Source organism: Pagrus major, chromosome 5 (assembly GCF_040436345.1).
Source record: "Pagrus major chromosome 5, Pma_NU_1.0".
Lineage (NCBI taxonomy): Eukaryota > Metazoa > Chordata > Actinopteri > Spariformes > Sparidae > Pagrus > Pagrus major.
In genome coordinates, this window is record NC_133219.1 from 9,376,002 (window position 1) to 9,401,227 (window position 25,226).

At 41.2% G+C, this 25,226-nt stretch overlaps 1 protein-coding gene across 2 annotated transcripts; it reads right to left on the reverse strand.

Annotated features, from left to right (window-relative positions):
* antxr1a (ANTXR cell adhesion molecule 1a) lies at positions 1-24,379 on the reverse strand. 2 transcript variants are annotated; one of them, XM_073466553.1, is made up of 18 exons: positions 23,415-24,379; positions 19,867-19,938; positions 19,689-19,760; positions 19,039-19,120; positions 18,827-18,860; positions 17,712-17,791; positions 16,977-17,045; positions 16,447-16,527; positions 15,560-15,620; positions 14,426-14,524; positions 11,145-11,214; positions 10,953-11,031; positions 9,996-10,091; positions 8,475-8,516; positions 6,930-7,025; positions 6,397-6,564; positions 5,578-5,658; positions 1-2,409 (listed from the first exon to the last, which is right to left on the reverse strand). In XM_073466553.1, the coding sequence occupies exons 1-18, from the start codon at positions 23,594-23,596 to the stop codon at positions 1,981-1,983; spliced, it is 1,893 nt and encodes a 630-aa protein (XP_073322654.1). In that variant the 5' UTR covers positions 23,597-24,379; the 3' UTR covers positions 1-1,980. The 2 variants fall into 2 exon arrangements, with proteins under 2 accessions (XP_073322654.1, XP_073322655.1); XM_073466554.1 differs by lacking the exon at positions 23,415-24,379 and adding an exon at positions 21,767-22,435.
* Between the last annotated feature and the right edge of the window lie 847 nt (positions 24,380-25,226).

Sequence of the window (25,226 nt, forward strand, 5' to 3'; positions counted from 1 at the left end):
TCCAATTTAGTACACTTTACTTTCATTTTTAAACAAACAAACAAACAAACACAGATGTCTACATATTGTATTGGTGGAAAGTTACATGAAGCCTTTTCAGTTATGCCATGAAATTCATCATTCTTCATGTCAACCTTTTTATTTAATCTACACTGAACATTATATGACCCATGAAACAAAGCATTCATAATGTCTCATGTATTGAGGAACTGAAACAAGAGAAAAAACTGATGATTTTGTTGATAAAACTGGCGCACTGACTCAGGTCAGTTTACTGTAGGACTGGCTGTCATGAATACATGTAGTAGACGCGTCTCTCTGTTTCTCTATGACACACACACTCTCTCTCTCACACACACACACATGCACACACACAAATGAACACACATGGTTATATCAAAATGCACATATTATTATTTACACATATTGCTAGAGGCCGTGGGTGGATGAGCAAGATGATGTGCAAAGCTTTTCCCTGACTCTCACGTAGTTTTGTCCACATGTTGATAGCCAGAGCATTTGTAACTGTATAACTGTCAGTTTGTACTCATGCTGGTCAGGTCAGATATTGTAAAAAGGGCCAGTTTAGTGTCTAAATCCCATTTGAAAATACACAAAAATCTGGGTAACATCTTATAATAACCATCAAATGATAAATTTATAGTAATTCAAACTTTAATAGATAGTTATTTCACTGTTAATGCTTTAGAAAGCATTTATTTAACAGGCAATAGACAACTTGTTTTTTTTGCTTTAACTTATCATTCTGAGGTAAATCCTAATTGCTCAGTGTAATGGCTGGAGAAAAATGACACCATCCACTTTTAGATTGGTTCCCTATAAACCTCGTTTTCACTGTGCTATTCGGTCTGCCACTGGCCTTAGGAAAAACTATGGATGAATTACAGTGCAAAGGAAGAGCGTCTGCCGTTGCTCAACCAAAACAGGACGAGGCATCATTTTCCCCGGTCACTATTTTTGCTTCAGACAGTAGCCAGGCTGCTAGAGTTAGCCATGTTGCTCATGCTAGTTAGTAACTTGTCTATTTTGGCTGTTAACTGTAAAGTTTTAACTGAGGTTTTTTTTAAAATTATAATTATTAATGCTTAATAAATGGATTATAAAATGTTAATTGTTTAACAGTAAATATCTTTTAATGAACTATAAATCTACCGTGTGTAATGATGGTCATTGTAAAGTGTTACCAGACTGGGCAAGCTATGACTCACATTAGGCTGGTTTTTAATACATGGAAGTCAAAAGTTCCATTGTGAAAGCATGTTGCATTGCTGTGTCAATACGCTTACTGTACATGTGATTATTGTACAATGATTTTTTCTGTCCTCAATAATTAAAACTGAAAAATGTGGTCTACTTGACAATAACAGTACAAATAAAAATGTGTTTATGTCGTATAAAAAAGGTAGAAACGTTATAAAAAGTACAAAAATGCTGACTCAAACGCTATTGCATGCAATTGCACAACATTCAAGAGTACAAAAACAAAAACAAGGGTTTTCAGATTCTTCCTAATCTGCTGCGTGTGGAACATTTGCAATATTCGTCTCTTATCAGGAAAGATAGGAATGTTACAGAGGCTGTAAGATAAGCTGTTGTTCCTCAGAGTTCATCCAAACTTTTGTGATCATGGCGGGGACATCAGGGCCTGAAGCAGCTCTGAGGACCACGGAGGCAAATGTTTTTGAGCCGGCCTGAATGACCTCATTTGTAGGGAATGTCTGTGTAATTCAAGCATCAGAGCAATTGCACTGTTGGGCTAAATGTGTACAAAAGTCACTGTAGACAAATAGCAGGAATCAAGTCCTCGCAGCTCCACTTCACAAGGCAGAAAGGCCAGAGCTCACCGAGCGTGGCACGAGGCGCTCACACGTCCCTGCTTGCAGGTACAATCAATGGTCATGTGCTGACTGCTGAGTTGCCTTTTTAAATCCTGCTAAACTCCTGTCTGCTGCCAGAGCTCTACAGGCCAGGGCGAGGCGGTGGGCGGGCAGGTGGAGGGGCTCGTCCTGGAGGAGGTCCCTGTGGAGGAGGAGGCAGGGGACCAGTGGGAGAGGCAGAGGGAGGAGGGGTGGGTGGGAGCGCTGGTGGGGCAGGTATGTGCAGGTTGGTTGGAGGGAGAGCACGGTTGGGAGGTGGCGTGTAAGGCGGAGGCGTGATGGGAGGGGAGGGAGTGGTGGAGGAGGGAGGAGGCGTTGGAGGCAGCGGTGGAAGGTTGGAGAAGGAGAAAGATGGAGATGGAGATGGAGATGATGGAGGGCTGCCAGGGGTCGGTGGGAGGGTGCCCTGGGGTGCAGGTGGAGGGTCGTAGATGGGAGATGGTGGCTGGTGGTTGTAGTAAGGGTAGTGAAGAGGTGGAGACTTTGTGCGGGTGAAGTTCATGCATTTGCCCTGAAATTAGAAAACAAACCAGATGTTAGAGGAACAGGGCACTATATAGGGAGTTAAAGTTTGACACAGCCTGGTAGCCAAACACAGTGATAGTGCTTTTATTGGTGGGTTCAAAAGAATCTGAAAAATGAGTCCTCTACTGGAAAAATGAATATGAACACCCCCTTGTTCTGAACAACTCAGAACAAAAAATCTTCTAAATTGGTGTTTTTCAAATGGTTCTCAAAATGGTCTTTTGTGCGAGTTGAATTCCTTTGATAATAGATTTTGATGATGCATGCTAAATACTGGCCAGATATTGCGAAATGTATATTATCGGCTAAATATCGGTATCTGGAAACTGTAGGCTACGTAATGGATATTATATTTATTTTAACTGCTGTGTTTGTTTCTCATTATGCCTCTTGGGTCTGAAATATTAGTTCCATAATTTGGAGCTTGGAAAAATATCATCCTTGGTTTTGCTTTTCCTCCAGGTTTTGCTTTTCTAAAACTAATTTCTTTGACGAAACACACAACTTCCCAGCTTTGACAGCTGAATTAGTCTACGGTATAAAAATGTCCCTTTGCTGCTTTCTCTGACAAATGGCACTGACTGATGACTACAGCAGATGATACTGAGACTCTCACTCGCCTGTTGTCCAAACACACCTACATGATTGTGTTTTAATGCCAACAAAGCTCTAGCTACGTATGCTGTAATTCTCAGTCACGGCTTCAGTTATGGATAGTTATCTGTATGCTGTTCTCAGCTAGATAAAATGACCTGCCACCACCACTCTCTCCTGGTCCAAACCAAAGTGAGGTCATGCAGGGGGAGTATTCGTATCGTATTCCAGAAACAAGCTACACCCCGGGAGCAGCTACACTGCAGGGATCAGGGAGTTGCAGTGTGCTGATAACAGATGACAGCACTGCTCTGTGCCTCTCATTTACCAGCGGGCCGAGATGACCTCTGAGACAAAACGAGGCAAAATGTTGCATGTCGAACATACAGCAAGGATGGAAAGATCAACTGAACTTATATTTTTATTCCTTTTATTCCTGCATAAAATCAGTGAGTAATAAGAAAGCATAGTGAAGTATTAGAAGGTGTCAGATGTTGAGTTGTCATCCTCAAGTGTTTGATTCCTTTACTAATTACTCCAAACATAACAGTCCTTAGAGGCTCAGAAATATATGACACGTTACAGGAACCTGACTTGGGTTTCAACTGGCCTCGTTCCTCCCACCGCTGCATTCATTTAGGGGAAGTTATAAAAGCAAGGCTTTGACAAGAGACTCTTAATTGCAACCAGAACAAGCCTGTTTACTGCACATCATAGAGGATACTAGAGCTGAGGCTTTTTTCCAGTCCACTAATGAAGAGCCTTAAAGTGTGGAGGACTCACTTCTAATTACAGAGTGGTGTGTTGTGCTCTGCTTACTGTACTGGAGAACAAATGTGACCCTCTGACACTGTTTGACTGTGAGTGTAGTAAAGTGAACTAAAGATTGTTTTACCATCATGGTTGATTAGGATGAGCTAAACTGAGCATATTCCTACTGTGTCCGCTCTTCTCTTTCCCCAGTTTGTGCCTGCTAGACTCCTTTCCTCACCTCCTTGTCCCTCCAACATAAGATTCCAGCAGAGAGGTAACAGGCATTCAACAAAACTTCTGCTAAGGACACACTTGTGCATCCTCGCTCGTACCTCCTCGGAGAACATTTTAGGAATTGACACATCCTTCAATACGAGGATGCGCTGAGATCGATTTTGCGGGTCACAGGCAGGAGGACGGAGGAGAGGAGGAGGCACCAAACAGAGAAATGAGAAGAGCCCCCAGTGCATTTCCTCAGTAGGTTATCTGATTGCATTGCACAAATCTGGAGGCAAGATAAACTGGCCTTTGACAGATAAACACTAGATCAATCTGAAAAGATTCCAAAGTCTAAGTCATACCCAACCCATTATTTTTGTAATGTAACAACTTTTTTCCTCGTTAAGTCGTGTTGCTGTTGCTGGCATCAGTATTTACAAAAGTCAATAAAGTTGATGAGGTAAACATGAGATACATTGTCTTTGTGGGAGCTGCTTCGGGACGGGTAGGGCCTGGTGTTCTTATGAACTTGCAGGAATCTCCTTGGGGTGCTGCATTTGTGGAATTGATTGTTAGGTTTTGACTGGACCTGTGGGGTCTTTTCCGGCTCGGGTACATGCTGTCATTGAAGTGGGAGGGGTACGTGCCAGATGCTGGGATACTCAACTGCTGGGAATTCAACTGCATTTTTTCGAGATTCGGCTTTTCGCTGGGATTTCGCTGTGTTGTTGTTTGTAGTCGAGAGGGTGGTGTTACCCTGGGGACGGGTGCTGGGTGGAGACGTACTCACCTTAAAATAACAGCTTCAAAATCATTTTGATGGTACAATGTCTGGTAATAGGGTGAATGGTGTCTCTGTCACAGCCACCCCAGTAAATGTTAATACAGCTGTGTGCCACCCTATATAGCTTTATTAACATAATAGGAGCAGCTATTCCCCAGACTACATGCACAAGCCTGTCTGGATTTTTTTGTTCATTCACAACTGAAGCTGGTATATTATACTAGCCTATAAACAACAAAAACACAGTTAAGTTGTCTCAAAATTATGCTAAAGACAGATGAATAAATGCTAAAGTTTCTGGAGATCTTTTCTATCTCTGAGGCAGCGCTCCGATCAACATTTCCTACTCATGGAAAGATGAAGCATTACATAAACTCATGCAGTGAGGGATTAATATATGCAGACTTCCCCCACACTCATTTTTTCAACACATGCAGATCCCACAGTCTCAGACTACACGTAGGCTGCCAACAGTAGAGGTCATCACACTGTTATCCCCCCACTACAGCTGGCTTCTGAGGAATTACATTTGCCTTTTTATAATGACTTCCACAGACGCCTTTACATCGCAGCGTACTGCGGTCAGACACTGCAGTCGTAATCCCCACTCACCACAAGTTTTCCCATGAGTCTCTCTGTGCACACTTCATTGCTCACAGCTGGCTTATTTTCTCAACATTCTCAGATACAAAATAATCTCTTCCTGTGCCAACTGCCAATGCACAGCCAAGGCCTTACGTCAGTCAGTAAAATACACGCTGATTAATGTGGCAAGTTTAAACCTATCTGTGTGGCTTTTCTTACCTTGTCACCAGGGTGAGGTCTCATTACTGACACACGGTCGTAGCCTTTTCTTAAGAGTACCCACAATGCATCCAGTTTGCTCTACGGAAACAGAAGAAATTTGAGAGAATGACAATGATTTTACATTCCCAAAGAAAAAACAACTGCTCTTTTCTACTGACATAAATTTGATCAGGTTTCTGGTATCGAGCTGCAATGAAATGACCAGTACTATCCAATAAATATGGCCATTTCACATTACATGCTGAACTGGTTTCAGTTAATTGTGAACTTCATAGTTTTCAAACAGCAAATACTTTGAGAATAAGGGCAGAAATTGCAGCTGTTTTTCTTCACAAAACTGCTGGCTGTGCAGCCCTACTCCCTGGAGGTCAGTCCAACAGGAGTCTGGTTTCTATTAGCAATCCCCCGCTGACTGGGAAGGCTTCGGAATGACTCCTTTAACCCCATGCTGGCCCTGGAGGAAGCGACTGTGTGCCAGTAGTCACCTAAGCGTCATTGTCTTAACACGTATTTTCACTACGACATTTTAATAATGATATTACTGACATATCCTCAGCCAGATATACATACAGTAATTTGTCACAGATGTTGTACTTCATGCAGTACACAGCAGAGCTATTAATGCTTTTATTAATTAAATGTAGGCTGCTGAGCTATATTCACACACTTGTTGAACAAATATTTCACAAATCCTCCATCATCATATTTTGTATGTTAAACCTATATGTTTGTTTTATTTAGTTGATGTCACGCCGAGACTTGAAAGAGCATCTGCAGACCAAACACATCCCCCAGACAGTTTCCTCCTGGCAGTACCTTGATGGGTGAGTACCACTTGCGTGGCCCTGAAGGTTTGTGCATGCCATTGTTGAGAACCCGCATGGGGGGCAGCACATACTCCTGCTCAGGCATCTTTACTTTGGCATTTTTGGCCTTTTCCAGCTTTGCTCCTTCTTCAGTGGAACCTTTCTCACCCCAGCGGACCTAAACAATGGAGAGTCATGACGGTTTAAGACACTGACACAGACTGCTTTTAATGTTTTACATCATTGGCACTGTGGACAAGTTGGTCAGGAGTGTTTAATTGTGAATCTTTCAGACTTTTTTAAGTTTAAGATTAGATGCTCCAATGCAGTGTAGATGCAATTAAAGTTGGCTGGATTTAACTTCAGCTCTTGAGTTACTTCAACTTCCTGGAAGTGGTCTCAACTCGATCAAAGGTTCCTAATTAGAGATGCCTTTTCAGTAACCCCAATATGTAAACCTGTAATATCTTAGCAGGTTGCTTTTAAACCCCTCATCCTTTTTAAACCACACAACAGATTGTTTAGAGATTTACTTGATCTCACCTCCATCCTTTTGATTCCTCCAACTCCTCTTCCTCCGTAGTAGGAGGCATCTACAGTCGGCCATTTCTTTTTGGGGGCTTCAAAGTCTTCATCATCCTGTGGGGGAGTTACAGGAAGTTGGTTTTATTGTGATATATTTACCACTCCTGGAAATTTATGTGAAATTATCCTAAACTGCCCATCCCAGTCTCGCCTAAAGTAAGTTCAAAGCTGTTGTTGAACCATTTGGAGTACAGGCCTGGTTTTGGACTCTTTTAAAAGATTACAGTCAGAAGCTCTGTAAGTGCCTCTGTCCAGGCACCTGGGGAAACAAATGCTTGTTTGTGAGCAAAAAAAAATCAATGGCTTAGGTGGAAAAACGACTTATGTCTGATCTTATCTTAACAAAGAGAAAATTGCATAAAATGACATAAACTTGCATAATTTCCTTTGAAAACCCATTTAAATTATATATTCACAGATTTTAAATTTCATTGGCTACATGATGCATCAATAATTCAGAGGCTGGCGTGTAAGTGGCTAAGGGGAGGGGATGGAAATCACTCGTTGGCTGTTGCAGGCAACGGGGAGGGCATGGAGGCTCCTAACTGGTCAAATGAGGTGTCAATCAATAGTTCAGAGGCCGATTGTAATGGGTTATGAGCCATTTGACGGACTAAAAGGCTACAATTAAGGTACAATAAAGGGCAAATGAATATTTACATATGTGTAGTGATACAAAATGAACCCAGAGGAGCTACCTGGTGTGAATTCCACTGATGAATACCTCTCTGTCTGCCCTACTGACCCGAAAACCAACCCTTATATTTGTCCCCTCTGCAATATTTGTCAGATCAGAGGAAATTACAAAGCCCACTAGCCAAACATGTGATGTTTCAGCTCTTTAATACACCCTGTCTGACTCATAATCTACCATGATGCGAGAGAGGAAGCCTCAGTGAGGGCTGAAAGTTGTCTTTGAGGCCATGGTTGTCTTTGGAGACTGTTTTTGGAGAGAAAATAATCACCAGTTAAACCTAATTTTCAGTTTAATGGGTGCAAATAAATGCAGACTGATGCGTCCCGCAGTCGCATGTTAGCCTGATGTTATTGCACTGTGATCCTGGGCAGTCAAAACGCATTTTAATACCATGAATTTGTTGATCAAAGTCTTGAGAAATGATGCTATTAGTCAGTTTAATTTCACATCATATTCAACGATGATCCAAAAGAGCTCCAGAGGAACTGATTTGAAAAACATGAATTGAAAACACAACTGTCCTCTTTTAAGCAGGAGAGGGAAAAAAACATTATGTCAGGATTTCATTGTTATTCTAAGAGGGCGTTAACCCACATCGCAGTTGTTGAATCACTAAACGAGCGAAATCAGAGTTTTCTGCCAGCGAGCAAGTGAATGAAACAGCATGGTCATTGAGGTTTAAAATGCCCAAATAAACCGAATAATTACACAACCTAAACACTGGCAGCTGTCTGAATCTTAAATAATGAGTGTGGGGATTTTAAGAACATAGGAAACGGCTCTAATGGAGACGCTGCAGCTCTTACCGAACTGTCCTCCACAGCCGGCGGTGGGGGTTCATGGATGATCTGCGAAAGGGAAAAAAAAGATTGCATGAGAGGAGAAGAGGGGAAGGTGACAACAAAAGTCTCAAACACGTGGATCAAAACATATTTTTTGTATAATCTGCATGTCGCAGCAATGTTTCCTCAGTGTGGAACAAGATGGTTACACAACAACACATGGCTGAGGAATTGTTTTTTCCTCTCCTCTACAAGAGCAATGCACTGACCTAGAAATCTGCTCTCCAGATTTTCTAGCTTGAGGTTGTTGATTAGGAGAAGGGAAGAGTAACAGGCTCATAAATACGTTATTATTTGCTCTTACATTCTTAATGGAACAATGTTATCCATAAATGTTTATTGCATTATAGTTTTTTGTTTACTTATGACTTTTTATCCATCTAGTTTCATTTTCGGAGTATGTTGCACAGCTGCTGCAGACAGAGCACACAGTTTAGTCTATGTCTTATGCCTCATGTCTTTTCCCGAACGTATATCACCACATGAGCCGTCAGTGTGTTTCTTCACCAGCGTAATAAAGGCAGTTTCATCCACATTAAATGCACTTGGCAAATTAAGTGATTCTGATTCTTATTTGTCATTTTCCTCCGTGCTTCTCCAAAACCCTGGAACACAAACCGATTCCCCATGGTAACCTAGCATCGCTTTCCTAAACACACTCGCTGCACAGAGCTGAATTTGAAACTTAATGAACAAGAACTGAAAAAGTGAAGGGAGGGACAGCCATGTTGTAAAAGCTGACATCTCCCTCTGGCCATTCTCGACTTTCCTGTTTCCAGGGCTGGAAACATTGGAGTGGATTTTGAAGGGACACGACACTCTTCATTTTGAAGGACGGATGTAGACTTTGAAAAAGAGTGGCTGGTAACAAGAGTTTGTTGAAATGTTGTGATACTGGCAGTTTGAGCATTGTCTAAATATTGGCACATTTGTGTTTTTCCTCATTTACTGTATTCAGAGCAGATGACTGTCATTAAAAGACTTTTTAACATTTTTGGTGAGTTATTGTGCTTCAAAACTTAAGTTTTTGTTTCCACGCCACAGCCCCAGTACTGATGGAAGAGTTTGCTAAGTCTTTAGGTTTTCCAGTGAATATACTTATTGAGACGTGTGACTCAGGGGTCACCTGCTGTGACCTCTGGAAACACAAACTATTTCAACAGCAGCATAATTACTTCAACACACATTCACCCGGTGGCCTTGACCTCTTGTGGTTGGCGACTACCTTCAGCTGCAGGGATCCAAGAGGGCCGTACACCCTTGTTGACTCATAGACCCTAACCTTCTCACCATGGGAATGTTGCTGAGGTTAATAAGGTGGGTGTTAGCCAGACGAGACAGACCTGGAAAAGACATCTCGCTCTGTCTTATTGTCCGCGAGCAATATCACTGCATTCCAAATGTGTTCAAAGAGTGGACCAGAGGCTATCTGTTTAACCGGCATGTCTGCATGTTATTATTGCATTAGTGTTTTAGAAAACTCACCACAGTGCAGCAGAGAGGCCAGAACCACCAGAGGAACGCCAAGACCAGGAGCAGCATCAGGATGAGCAGAGCTATGGCCAGGATGGTCCCATCAGACTGTGACAGAGACAGACACACTGTCTGAATGTGCAGCGCACTATAAAGATGTAAACCACTTCACTGGGCTTCATGCTTTGTACAGGAAAGAGGCTCTTTTGGTTTCTTTCTTCCATGGAATCAAAGACTGTGATTCTGCTGATGCTTAAATACTTTAATTAGTTTGCATCCATCATTTAGACATCTTCTTAAGTTTGTGTTGTGCTGTTTGGATTTGTTTTATTCGTTTGTTATCTATTGTTAGTGCTAGCCTTTACAGTTGGAAAGCACCATTACCTCAAACAATACAGTTCTGAAGCTACATGCTGCTACATTATAGACTCAGACTACTTTTATTGTCAACCCATTCATATACAAGTTTAAGTGATGGAATGTAACTAAGTACATTTGCTCAAGCATTGTACTTTGTACTTTGATCTAATTTTGAGGCACTTAGCATTTCCATGTTCTGCTGGAGGCAAATGTACTTTTTACTCCATTACATGTATTTGATAACTTCAGTTACTCGTTACTTTGTGGATTACAAGCTGCATCTGAGCCAAAGTAGCATATTTTTCATCAAATAAAATGAATACATCAATGTATTTTATCTCTAATCAGATACCCTGCCCCTTTACTTTTACTCAAGCACTGTTTGTATGGATGACTTTAGCATTTTACCAGAGTGCTATTTAAATATGATATCCTTATCTTTACTCAAGTCTGAGTTTGGGGTACACAAATACATATACATTTGGGATGAAATGCAGTTTCACAGAGGCAGGTAGACACACAGACAGTGCAGGAAATTAAATGTATGACAAAAACTGAACAAATCTGTGCATAACATTAATAATGCATAACAATTTATACAGTACTCACACAGCTCACTGTGGTAATGGTGACTGAACTGGAGATGAAACTGAGACCTTCGTTCATACTGACATAAAGGTTTGCAGCCCTGGAAAGTAAAAGAAAATTTTCTTAGCTGTCATTCATGCGGTTCCTTACAAAAACTGAATAGTTGGTGTCATATGAAACCTCACATTTATTGAAATAAATTACAGGACTTACATCCCCTCATCTTGAAGTACTGGTGCAGGACAGAGAAGATATGTATCTTCCACAATCAAAGGCTTTACCACTAGAGAAGACGAAGGAAAGAGGTCATAAAAAACAGTGAATCAGCCAAACATTCCTGTCCTGTCTTGTGGTAACAGTCGGTAGTACTCACTGACATATAAAGCTCCTGAACCAGGAGGTTTTATGACCTGAATCACCTGTCAGGTTATGTCATTGTTAAGCCTGATTAAATTAAGAGTTTCAGAGTTTTATTGGCTGAATAACACAACATGACTTCTTTCCAATTCAATAAGAAAGAGGAAATGCAAAGTCAGAGAAGTTAAATGATGTCACATCTTTCACTGTAACTTGATTAACAAACCGAGAAGCGTCTCTTCAAAACAAGTGCTTTTGTTGTCTACTGTCTGAAGACATCTGTATCCCCCTCAGAGACACCAACTATTTCATCCCAGCTTTTGTTTTTCAGACAAATCTAGGTCCTCGCCTTGTCCAGCTGGCTTTTAGGAAAGTGGCTCCAACAAGCATCGTCGCCCAAGCCTGTCTGTTTATCCTGGCAGGAGGAGAGCATACCCCAGAACTGAGCAAATCAACAGACTCGCATGGGTCGCGGCTGCTCCACTCTCGAAACACCATACAAGACGGAGCGGAGGGGGGAGCAATGCTGCCAAAAACAGCTAAGCGCCAATACAAACTGGCCCAGATATGGTCTCGCTCAGAGTTCATCTCTGCACACACCTTGCACTCAGAATGGCCTCACCAGTCAAAGCATGACGAAAAGGACTGAGAGCCTTTTAAACATCAAATTACAGCAAAGCTCAGTAAAGAGCTGATGAGACCTGATTCTGCAGATTTCCACTGTTTAAAACCCTTGAGGATTAAGGTGCTTGGCCAACATCCCAAGTAAATGTCATGAGGTTTTATTGGACTGTTTATTCCCCAAGCGTGGAGAGGTCACATTTAACTATGAGGTGCAGACAAGTGCTCAGAGTTCAGCTTTAACCAGTGAATTAGTTGGAGTTATTGCTGGAGATGATGGCAGACATACAGTCTTTGAAAGCTTATTGCATGGGACAGACTGCAAAGACAATCTGTTGAAGAAATTTACATAAAGTATTTGAATTTATCAAATTTGTTTTTGGGCCTAAGTTCCCAGGGTTGTATAGTCCCAGGTTATTAAGCTCCAAAGGTCCTAAATTTCCAGGGTCCTATGTTCTGTGTATCCTGTTACCAGGGTCCAATGTTTCCAGGGCCCTATGTTCCCAAGTTACTAAGTTCTAAATATCCTATGGGCCCAAGAAACTATGATCCCAGGGTCCTTAGGTCCCATGATCCCAGTTCCTGTGTTCCCAAGGTCCTACATATCCAAGGCCCTATGGTACCAGGGTCCAATGTTCCTATAGTCCTATGTTTACAGGGTCCTCAGGTTCCAGGGCTCTATCTTCTCAGGGTTGTATGTCCGGAGGTTCCTAAGTTCCCAAGGTCCGAAGTTCCCAGGGTTCTATGTCAGCAGGGTCCTAAGTTCCCAGATTCCGATTTTCCCATAGTCCGATATTCCCAAGATCCTAAGTTCCCAGGCTTCTAAGTACCCAAGGTCCTAAGTTCCCAGACTCATATTTTCCCAAGTTCAATATTCTGTTAAAACCCTGTGAACATTGGGTTCACATTATGTGCCAAAAAAATCTGGGGAATATAGGACCGTGGGAACAAAGGAATTAATCTGCATCTATTTTATAATCTTATTCTCAACAAGAAAATATTTCTGTAAAGTCTTGTCCCTCATTATTCACACAGTTCAGTATCATCCATCCATGGCATCATAGTTTCAACATCTGTCACCAAAACAATGGATAGCTCAGAACTGGACTTGCCAAATCCCATCCCACATGACTGTATCTGCTGCTACTTTTTCCTGGACACACAAACTCAAACATCAATTCATCTGCTCAACACATGCAGGTACATGTTGCTGCTTTTCCTCTTAACCATTTCACCATATCTGTGAAGTATGCAGAGGGCTGAAGCAGGGATGTCAGTGAGGGCATTAGAGAGAAGAGAAATGGTTTTGCTTATAGCCCATCATATATTCCTCTCCAGGAGAGCTAAACCATGCCCTAATTATTTTCATTCAAAGTTTACCCTTGATGTGAAGTAAACAAGTTCCAGAGGATTGTGTGTACTCAATCTAGAGAAGTGAATGTATTTGGAGGAGGAGTATACAAGCATAATGGGATTCGCATAAGGATATAATTTTGCTCAAATTGTTTCCATGTCCGCTGCTTGTCTGCAGGAAATAGGATCACGCAGAAACAATTATGATTTTGAGAAATTAATGTTTGATTAATATCTTTTGTTGCTTTGTTGCAAGAATTTGATTTAAAGAGCAAGATGTCCATGCTGAATGCTGTTGGCATCACCAAAGCAACCTCCATTAAAGCGAAGAAAACAGTCTTTTCTCCTTGGGATAGTTAATAAGTACTGCATGTGTGCTATCATGCATACTATATACATCATATACAAGAGAGAGCAGAAAAGATGGTTAACCATAATGCAAAATAACTCCAAAACAGACCAGAAAGAAACCTCAAAGAGAGTTGACAGCAGGACATTTTCCAGTAATATATTTATCCCTCAGAGTGTATGGAGGATAATGAACTCCAGTTGACTAATAGAGATGCTCTAAGAGGAGCTCTGACATGCCATCATGTCAGAAAAGAAACCCAACTTCTCCTCAGAGGAGCCTTTTGTTTGTGCCTCAGTGCTGGCGATTATCTTGCTTTGTAATTAGACCAGCACCTCCTGCAGTTACTGTGGCGTGCCTGGTAGGAAGTGGTTTAAAGATCTATTACAGTAAGCCACCAGTAAAGACTGTGGGGAAACTGGTTGTATCCTTAAGGCCTTTTCTTCCTTCTGCCTCGTGTGTGGTACTCGCTCTCCTTTATCGCTTGTTTCTGGCTCCGTCCCCAGGTTGTAAAGTTACACAATGTGTTATTTAGAACAAAAGCCATGATACCAGTAACACCAGCATGGCTGCGTGTTTGATCACAGAGGATTCCAGCTGTGCGGCTGACTTGGTGTTTGACTTTCGGGAAGCTCAGCTAGGTGTAATTTAGATGGATTTTACAACAGCCCGAGCACTCCTCTGTTTATCCCAGCTGTAAACGACTAGAGAAATCAGCTTTGATGCTCTGAGTCAATGGGTATCTTGATAAAACACTCATGTGTGACGAAACAGTGCATGTAGTGAATCAGATACTCAGTGATGTTTCGCTCACTCTTAGTAAGGGTGTCGTTGATGCGGAAGCTGCACAGGACTTTATCGACGTTGCGGGCGTGGAGGAATCCGTTTCCTCTGACCACCACTTGGAAGGACTCTAAGTGAGGAGAAGAGAAACACATATGTCACTTTTTAAAAATGTTAAATTAATTTAAGTTTGACTTGTGGTTCTTAGTTACACCCAAACGTCTCATGTTATGTTAACAGCCACTATTGCCCTGTCACAGTGTTACTGGCTTGAACTGCTGTCAGTGAGAGAGGGAGAGATTTTGTCATTTGTCATTTTGTCAGAAAGTTTATGTGGGTATAATGCTCAACACATGCAAAAATGAAATTGTCTTCCAAATACTAATTATTGTCATTTGTCATACATTTTGGATCTCTTTGTCAGCTTTTATTACTAATATTGTTTTGTCAAATTCTGCATGACTTTTCCTAATTTTATAAGAATTGCTTGTAAACAAATTTGAACTCTTGGCATTTTTCAGAAGTACGCTCCAGAAAATGATGCAGTACTTCAGCTGCAGCTGTAAAACATGGTTACATACAGTGGTTTTAATTTCCTTCTTTATCTGAGATCGGAGCTGCAACATTATCCTTTCAACTAAGTCTGTTGTATTTTCTATTATTGAAGTTTTATGAGTTTGTTCAAAAAATCACAATCTTTGTTCTCTGTACATTTTGTGATTTGTTATTTCCAAAGTCTTTGGGAAGTCCACCTCCCAAACTGAATTGGGAGGTGGAGTTACAGGCGAGAAGGCTGCCGAGTCAGTGACCGCCGTTCGAGCCTGAGATTCAACATTTGTAAGTGTGACACTGACGGACATACCATTTCAATACATCAGTGGTTTGCAGAAATGTACACTGACAATGTTTTTTACTTGTGATTAGGTTGCAAATATGTTAGCCCAGTTTGTCATAAAGGGAAGGATTGCCACTTCTTTAATATGTGCTTTGAATAAGTTCAGAGAAAAAAGAAAAAAAATATTTAAAGAAATGATTTTTTAAATTATCATTAGTTTAATACATACAGCAGGATAAAGGTTGAATCATTGAGGGTCAACTTAAATGCATTACTGACTGATATGTGGTCTGATGAGGATGAACTACAGGTAAATCTTCCTTGTCTCACCTCCTGCACAGATACTAGAGGGCTCTGCTGCCAGGATCTCGATACAGGACTTCTTCAGGATCTGAGGAGGTGAGCAGAGAGGCATTAGAGACCTCATCGGTGCCACATTTTCAGCAGCCAGCAAATCTTAGATGTTGGAGGAGTCTTAAATGCACCAACAAGGGGAAAAATAGTCTCTGTCAACAGCTTCCATTTCAATTCTGGTGCTGTTATTTGGAGCAATAAAATTATTTCAGGTGGTAATCTCTTTATTCTCATTTGTGCTGCAGATGTACCTGTACTTGCTATACCAACTGTTACCCTGAAGACGAAAATACTCATGATTCATGACCCACTGCCCCGCTCACACGAATGAGAAGCAACAGCTTTCAGTTTGCTCTTAATCTGTTCCAGATGACAGTCAGCTGCGCAACCTTTAACTCTGCTCAACAAACCTCGTATCCCAGCAACAACAAACCCTTGACGATAAACTGTTTTTCATTTCTTGCTAGGTTGAAAATACAAAAATTTAAGTCAACAGCACTGAGGTGGGTCTAAAGAGATACAGCACACACTTTGATCATGTTTGGCCAGACGTCAGCTGCGATGATCAAAAGCAGGAAAGTCACAGTCGCAGCAGGTTTTCCTGGAACTCTGTCGCTGGCCTGACTCCATGGATGGAATAACTCATCGTGCTTTAAACCTATTTTGTCTCGTTTCCTGTGTGCTATTTGATCCGTGTGTTGACGGATTAAGGAAGAAGCAATTGGAGAGATTACAACTCCATTAAAGCAAGATGATTTCCTGTGGACTCTCTAAGACGGGCTCAGTCCTAGGTGGTACTTTTGGTGATATATTTGACGTTAGTGCTGTTGGAACATGTTTTTGGGCAGTACTGAAGTGCTTACCGAGTCGATGACTCCTTGCAAGGCCTCAAACCCATCGTTTACAGGGAAGACGTGGTCCTTACTGTCAGCGATCTTTGCCAGCTACAGAGGAAAACAAGTTATGACAATTCCACACTTATTCATCCAAGGCATGAAAATAGTTAAGCTCACAGCATGACTGATTACAGGAGAAACTTATATGAACACAATTAACAATATTACCAAATTTCCCTAAGTGTCTTTGACTCACATTTTGGTTATTAGGCAAACAGACACATGGATGATGTTTAAATTGTTTAGAGACATTTGAGAATATCTCATGTCCTTGTTGGAACTTACTTCAGTTTTCTGTAAAGAAAGTTGGTGAACTGCCCCTTTAAGAAGTGATGTAAAGCACTTCATAACTGCTTAAAAACACTAGTTTCAATGTTTTCAAAATAAGGGTGTGATTTACAAAGCTTTGAATTTACAAGCTTGCAATCAATTTCACTCCCTGAAGACGTTAGACGTCACGAGACATTAAGGTGCAGACTAAAAGTTAAAAAACAAACCTGTGTCTCATTGAAGTCCTTCACCCCCACACAGTAAACTGAGGCACCCAGGCTGCGGGAGCGGTTGGCCTGTCAGGTATGCACAGATTCACAGTGAAAACAGGAAGAAGCTCAGCACCTGGGATCAATTACACCTCTGCATTTCATAACAACATCCAAAAGTCCTTGTGTTTGTCTGGCTTTTACAAGAAGTTGGGCAACACCATGTTCCGAGTGAATAATATTATTCAGACGTCATGTAACAACAGAAATGTCACACAGATGCCTGAGTGCCGAACAAAACGCACAAGCCAAATACTTCTTTTACAAGTAATAATGCCTGTGGATTTGGTGTTGACACTAAATTAGAGCATAAGGCAGCCCGCAGCTGTCAAGAGAAACATATCCAGCTACTGGGAGGCTCAGCCTCACTTCAGCCCCTGCTGTCAACATGTGTCCATGGCCACTCAAAGCTGATTAAAGCATCAGGCTTTTGAACGCCTTCACCTGTAGTTCCTAAATGCTCTCAGGAGCAAATAAATCTTCAGATCCCAGTACAGATGTGAGGAAATGACTGGGCTTGGATGTATAAATTTGACAGACACTCTGACCCCATTTTTTCCAGACCAGACGAAGAGGATCAAAGTGGTGATGTATAGGATGGTGCCGTTTGATCTGTTTCATCTCCTGCGCAGTCACATGTTTCATCTGGTTTTATTTTGTGTGACCCATTTAACCTCTCTTTATTTCTCTCACCTCTCTCTCAGCATAGTAGAACAGATCCTCGTGCAGCTCTCCATCTGTCAGAGCTATGATTACACTGGCAGTGCGATAACCTGCAGACAGAAAGAACTTGGTCACCCCTGCTGTTATTTCACACTCTTATCTTATTCTGAACTGCAAATAACCTTCTGCAGTATTAAGATACTGCCATTTTGTAGTAATCTAAATGCTTTTCTGAGCAGTCACACAGATAAGTCCCAGTCAAGGAGTAAATCAAAAATGCAGTGAAGCTTGTGTCACTTTAAATTGTTATAAAGTCAACACAGAAACTTTCATTCAGGTTTACATATTTCTTAAACTGTGAGTTTGTTTAATGTGAATCATCACTGGAAACAACACAAACTGACATGGTTCGTGCACAGCCCAGGACAGGAAGGCTTTACAGCGGGTGATTAAATCGTCCAGAACATCACTGTTAGCCATCTACAGAGCATCAGTGACATCGGTGAGGGGATACATCCGCACGGAGCCCAAAGGATACTAAGAGACACCCACCCCAACCAGAGCCTGATCACCCTGCTGCAATCTGGCAAAATATAAAGTAGGTAGGTTACTTGGTTACAGTGATCTGCAACTTAAAACAAGGGGCAGGGGAAGTTTGCCAGGGATGTAAAATGGCCCCTTTCCTACTTCCTACCTCAATAGTTCTGGCATCCGTGCTTGGACAACACCTGTCTTTGTATTCGGCCTTCATTTTGATCTTAACTGCACACCTGTGAATTTTCGTGACTACATCTCGCTCGATTGTGCCACTATCGTGCTGACAACAATCGGTCCACAGACAGACAAAATACTCAAAACTGCTTCTGTGTTAGTTTATGCTGCAAAAGGTGTCTCATTGACCACATCATGATGTCACACACACTCACTCAAAAAGTAAAATAATTACTTGCCGATGCGTTCGGGGCTCGTTGAAATGTTATGGCTCCTTTCCCTAAACTCCCTAATAATCTCAAAACCCCTCCAAAGTATCTCGTGGCCCCCTTGGTAAGGATGCACTGATTTAATGCAAATAGCCATTCAAGAAACGTTCTGGTAAACACTTGGCTCACTCTACACTAGAAACAATGAAGAAAAGTAATACACACCTTCAGTGTTTCCATAGTATATCTGCTCACTGGCCTGTAAAAAAAGAGAAGCTGGTTTGAACCAGTGGACAGTCTAGTCTGTCTGGTAGCATGTAGTGAACAGAGGAACTCCTCTGCTCTAACACAATAGAGCTCTGGACCATGTGCTGTTTGTTCTGGAGCCAGAGCAGACATAAGGCAGATACCAGCTTGAAGTTGGACATGATGCTCACCCTCAGGATGCCCTCATGCATGAAGGTGTCTCCCCCAGGACGAACCCCCTGGAGCTCCTCCAGACCAGACCGAATGCGTTCCCTGAGCAGACAGACAGAAAACAAGGTAATACACACTGTTGATAATCCAATCTAATTGAACATATTTATTTTGTCGGATTCATTTGTGGACATATTTTTGAGTAAAGCCAGACACCGCTAGGCGTGGTAACAAATAGTTTCCATAAAGGCAGCAGAAAATATCAGCAATGTGGTGCAGATTAATGGACTGACACAGTTTTGGTGAGTATCAGCTCAAGAAACTCTCACGCAGATAGACAGGAAATGGGCCCTTTGTAGAATGAGATATGAGGGAAACAGTGAAAAGATTTTGTGGTGGCTGAGGAACTCTGCTGAGGAAAGATTAGACACACAGGCTGCCCACAATGTGTCAAAAACTACACGATGAAGTAGTTGTCCAGATCGACAACAGTATAGACAGATCGCAGTGAAGGAAAATATCTGTCTGGAACTTCTTCTTGGTCATAAAATTTCAGAGGGATCATAACTGTGTGTGACCTGTGTCCAAATCTGGTATTACATTCATTCCTCTCAGCTGGATGACTGAAAAGAAAAGGATTAAAATCAGTTTCAAGGGGATCTGCACCCACCTGTCTTCTGTCAGGCTCATTAAGATCCTTCCCTCGGTGGAAAACACAATGAAAGACATCCGCAACTGTGGACTTTGGGGCAAAGAGAAGAGAAATATACTCTCTGTTAGACCAGTAATCATTTCTTGTTACATGTTTTCCCACAGACACTTGATGACATTGTTATGGTTTGTTTTACCTTATGAATTTATGAGCTAGATGTTCAACAAAGTGGTAGATTTCATTCCAGTGATTCTGCACACTCCCAGATCTGTGAAGAGAAAAGACAAACTTATGCGAGGATGTCTTTTTCAATCACAGCTGTGCATCTGAACCACATGAACTCTTCTCTACTCTACTACTGTTTTTGTGTTGATTGATTGATAATAAACCATAGGCGGCTCTTGAGACAATGGGCCCCTGGGCTCAGACATTCCTAAAGTTTCCCGACACTCTTACATAGGAGCAAGAACCCCAGACTAAAAGAAACAAATATCTCCCCTTTGTTGTTTGTCTTTGTAGTCATTTTGTGTGTCTTTCTGTTTCTTTGTAGTTTTTGACATATTGTTGTAGTCATTAAGGGTTTCTTTGTAATTATTTGTGTCACCTTGTGGTTGTTCAGTGTTATTCTGTGTATAGTGTCTCTTTGTAGTTGCTTTGTGTTTCTTTGTAGTTGCTTTGTGTCTATTTGTAGTTGCTTTGTGTTTCTTTGTAGTTGCTTTGTGTCTATTTGTAGTTGCTTTGTGTTTCTTTGTAGTTGCTTTGTGTCTATTTGTAGTTGCTTTGTGTCTGTAGTTGCTTTGTGTTTCTTTGCAGTTGCTTTGTGTCTATTTGTAGTTGCTTTGTGTTTCTTTGTCGTCATTTTGTGTCTGTTTGTATTTGATTGTGTCTCTTTGTGGTTGTTTTACGTTTCTTTTGTAGTTTTATGTCTCCTCTTGGTTGTAACGTGTCTCTTTGTGGACATTTTGTTTGTCTTTTGTATTTGCTTTGTGTATCCTTGTAGACATGTTGTGTCTCCTTGTGGTTGTTTTGTGTTATTTTGTGTCTCTTCAACCCATTCACAGAATAAAATGTTGGCAGTTAACGTGTCTGCAAACCCTGGATGTATTAAAATGTATACGTGTTCTTATGTACCATTTCCACAATATGACAATTTCTACATATGAGTCATATGATGTCTAAATTACTACATTACATTACTGTAATGTTCACATATGACATGTCACCAAAAACACCTATTTTAAGCCAAAAAATAAGATTTTTATTCACATCCTAATCAAGTGGTTTTGTGCCCAAACCTAACCACCACTGAAAAAATAAAATAAAATTCAATCTACAGAAATGTAAAGTTGCAATATATCCGCAGAAACGTACATCGAAACATGTATTCTGGTGATTGAACTGGTCTCATTGTGGTCATTTTGCATGTCCTTGTGGTAGTTTTATGTCTCAACTAGTCATCTTGCATATTTGTCCCTGACCTCCTGCTCCTCTGGACCTCATCCCAGTAGATTAGTGATCCATCAACGGAATAGACTTCGAAAGGAAAAAGGAGAATAGAGAGAGCCTGCAGAATAGTTCTGCATGAGTGCAATGCTTCGGGCAACACAGCTGGTTTACTCTGAGAAGTTGCAATTATGTCGTATTCCTGAGATTACTGTTAACATCTTTATAATGCACCTGCAATTATATCACTGTTACTGGAGTCAGATGAATGTACCTTCATTAAGCCTTCATGCAACCAGCTTTGTGATCAAAACTAGGTCAGAGTGGATGTTAATAATCATGCACTCTGTTCCCCCTTTGCTAATGAATTTAAAACTGAGATTGTGCTATTCACCACGTTGTTAGGAAATAAACAAATAAAGGGATTAAAGATTTAGGAGGAGAGAAGCTGTTCAGTGGAGTTATCTGTCATCTAATCTAATTATCCAGTTATCAAACGGTATAAATATACAGTTGTATCAAGTTAATAAAGACCACTTCATGAGCTTGCATGAATCATTTTTGATGGTTATCAAAATGTCTTTCATTGAAACTGTTTTTATAACCCCACACCCCCTGAATCATTTCTGAAACACCTATGTTTCCATTGTTACCGTGGCACAGGTCCCAGCACAAACAGCCCAGCCAACAGGCTGAAACACTGGAACATCTGGACATAATGGGGAAAGGGCAGTGCAGACACAGAGAATAGAGAAGGGGGTTCAGACAGATACTGCAGGAGGACAGCGAGGGTAGGTGGAGGACAACTAAAAATCAACTGAGTGACCCGAGACACCACCTGGAGAAAGGACAGTGAAAGAAACAGCTAAGGCAGTGAACTGATGCCCAATAATAAATCTGTGTCGTTAAAACATGGCTCACGCTCACAATTACTTTGCCTAATTTCCCCTCAGAGAAACAGCGGTGTGCCTTGAGTTGGCACTGACATGTACTGTAGGACAACTGGAAAATCCATCACCATCTCTGGAGGGAGAGCAGAGAGAGGGCAGTGGCCGACTGCAATCCTCCAATGTCGCCTTCCAGATAAGAAAAATGATGTTGAGTGAGCTGAATGATAAATGCTGTTGACCTAGTTGGCAAACATTTTGGTTTGTGGTTAAAAATGGGATAAAAACAAGTAGTTTTAGGGCAGGCTTGCAAAATGTGAATGTCATGAGATCACAGTCCAAAGACAACAGCCTGGGTAAGTTAATTGTCAATGCCAGATGAGCTGTGTGCATGTTTATCTATGGTATTAAGTGCTTTCCCTACAAGACCGGGTCAGTAAATCTCAGGTAAACACTGCTTACGTACGACACTGACCCTTTTAGAGAACACTAGTTGCTCAATACTTGTTTAGCTTAATTTTTAGAGCATCCAAGTGTATGTCTTACTTACAAATGCATCATGTATATCCTCTAGATAACTGCATAAATGATAAGAAATTAATGGAACCATATCACGTCTCATCAAAATGTTACTGTTTGCGCTCAATTTGTCAGCTTTGATCAGGTGCCCATGTTGCGTGCATGGCTGAAGAAGAAAAAAACAGAGTGACCACCAAAAACCAGGTTAGATAAACATGGAAACGTTTTCTAAATCAAGAGCAATGTTTCCAAAAGACTTTGCAGGAAGTCCAAACATCCTGTTTCCTACTTGAGATACACCGTGTATGTTAGAACTCCAAGAAGATGATAATTTATGCACTTGCTGGCGAGCAATTCTGGATTAAATGTTAAATTAACGTGGATGAACACCAAACACAACAGTCAGCTGCAGAGCTTATAGTCTGTGCATCAGGAACATCTAAAGCACCACTAATCATTACCAGCTGGAGAAGTATGCTGAGCTGAACTGCAAATTGAGGTTTACCAGAGCAAGGCATTATCAGTCTATCCATTTTTTATGCATGTCATGACACCAGGGGGCGTTATGATAACAGAAATATGGATGACATCATGATAACATTTTGGCTGATCATGATGAATAGGCACAACACAAAATATTGCATATTTGCTTTATGCACTGATATGCTTTTATGATAAAGCATACAGTAATACCTCATGGTACCTTTTTTAAGGCAATCAGTAGAGACAGGTGAGATATTCAAGTCAAGCTCAGTTCTTGAAGAAACATAAAATGCAAGATAACAATTGTCTCATTCATAGATAGTATATTATTTCAATGTTTTTTCATAGATTTTGACACATTTGTCATTTCTACACCCAGAGAGTGTCAGTCAATGTGTGTCAGGTAACTCACTTGTCCAAAACAAAGTAAAGATCAAAGCCTCCAAAGCATGAGGACGACCCAGCCTGCCTCCTGTCCTGGTTCGGTCCAGCATTACCAGCAGTGAAAACAACCAGCGCAGCACCAAAAACCACAGGAAACCAGGAGCTTCGACTCCAGCACGAAGGCATTATTCCAGCTGAAGAAACTCTCATACAGGGATGTGGAATAAAAACCAACTTCAACAGAGTTTAAAGCGAAATAGTTGCAGAGTTAATCCTCCTTGCAGAGCCTTCTTTCAATCCGCCACAGGCGTCTTCAGCATGGAGAAAAAGCAATAATCCAAAGGAGAGCAGCAGTGAGGTTGAAGTGGAGGTGAGCGAGAGAGAGAGAAAGAGAGGATGAGTGTTGTGGTCTCACTGTTGTTGGGACCCTTTCATCACAGGGTCCACAGCATGCACAAAGATGAGAAGGGCTCCACAACCTCCCACTCTTGCTGCTTTCTGCTAATGACAAGGCCATGCAACAGCCTAACTCTTTGCAAAACTCTGCTTGTACTTTCAAGTCTCTCTCTCTCTCTTTCTCTTCTCTCTCTGAAGAGGAAGAGAGTGATGAAGACAATACAGTGGAAACACCAGAATATGCTGGCTTTTCCTGCCACCTGGTGGTGTTAAGGAGCTGGTGGCTGCTTTTTTTTTTTGCCACAACACCATAAACTCAGTGACCCTTACTACTGTGAAACAATCTACCACTGTAATCAATACAGTATTACCTAGGCCTCATCTCTCATTTTAATTTTTAGGGTCGGTAGGGTTAGCTTGTTGTGGTGTTGTGTTTGATTATATTGAGGGATGATTCCAAAGTATTGATCACCTCTTACCGGCATGGGGGAATAAATATTGGAAACAAAGAAATTAGATGAACTTTATCTCCTTACTTGCTTTAATGCTAAAATTATGTGATTTATGTAATCACTATGATCTCATAAGTCCCTTACAATGACAACACTGGGAAGTCCCTCTTGGCCAATGGTGTAAGCAGTGTTGTGAAAGCCATACTTGAGTGAAAGTAGGACCTATTTTCATTAATTTATTTGGTTTACACTAAAGCTGGAGCCAAGAATTTCCTCACAGGTAAACAAAAAGCATCATACGTTTACTAGATTACTAATTTTTTTACATTTTGAAACAAGTCTCCATCTACTTCAGTTGTTTAGAAGAATGCTGCAACGCTATTTTGCTGTGAAGCTCCAGAATCGTTTTGTGGACTATGAAACCTCACCCAACTTTCCACCGGCTTGAGGGTGAGTAGATAATGACTACATGTTCGTTCCTGAGTGAACTTATCCTTTATCTTATTACCATTTAATGAAGATGTGTCCTTTAAAGGAACATAAATATTGAAAAAACAATGATATTATTCACTTTTAAGGGACAGATCCAGGATTTTTATCTCACTTTCTTTAAAGTTCCTGTTATTAATAGTAATGCTAACGCTTTGGGATTGTAGGTTGGATTGGCCAGCATCTGAAAGTTGGATGGACCCAAAGCTTCTGTAGAAAAAATTACAAGGCGAGTGTTGCACTGGGTCATGGGTAAAAAAGAAAGTGTTGTAGAAGTTAAAGAATCAGGTGCTCTTCAAGGATGAGGACGGAGGTTGAAGACAAATAAAAATGACTGTGACTGTCCAGTTTACTTGCAATGAAAATCCATGGTGTGTGGAGGCAGCCTGACTGAAAATCCGAGGCACTCTAATAAGTCATCGTCATGCCCTGATGAAGATTTACGCATAGCCGTATCCATTCACAACTTCTCAGACTGCCTCCACTCACCATGAAATTTTCAT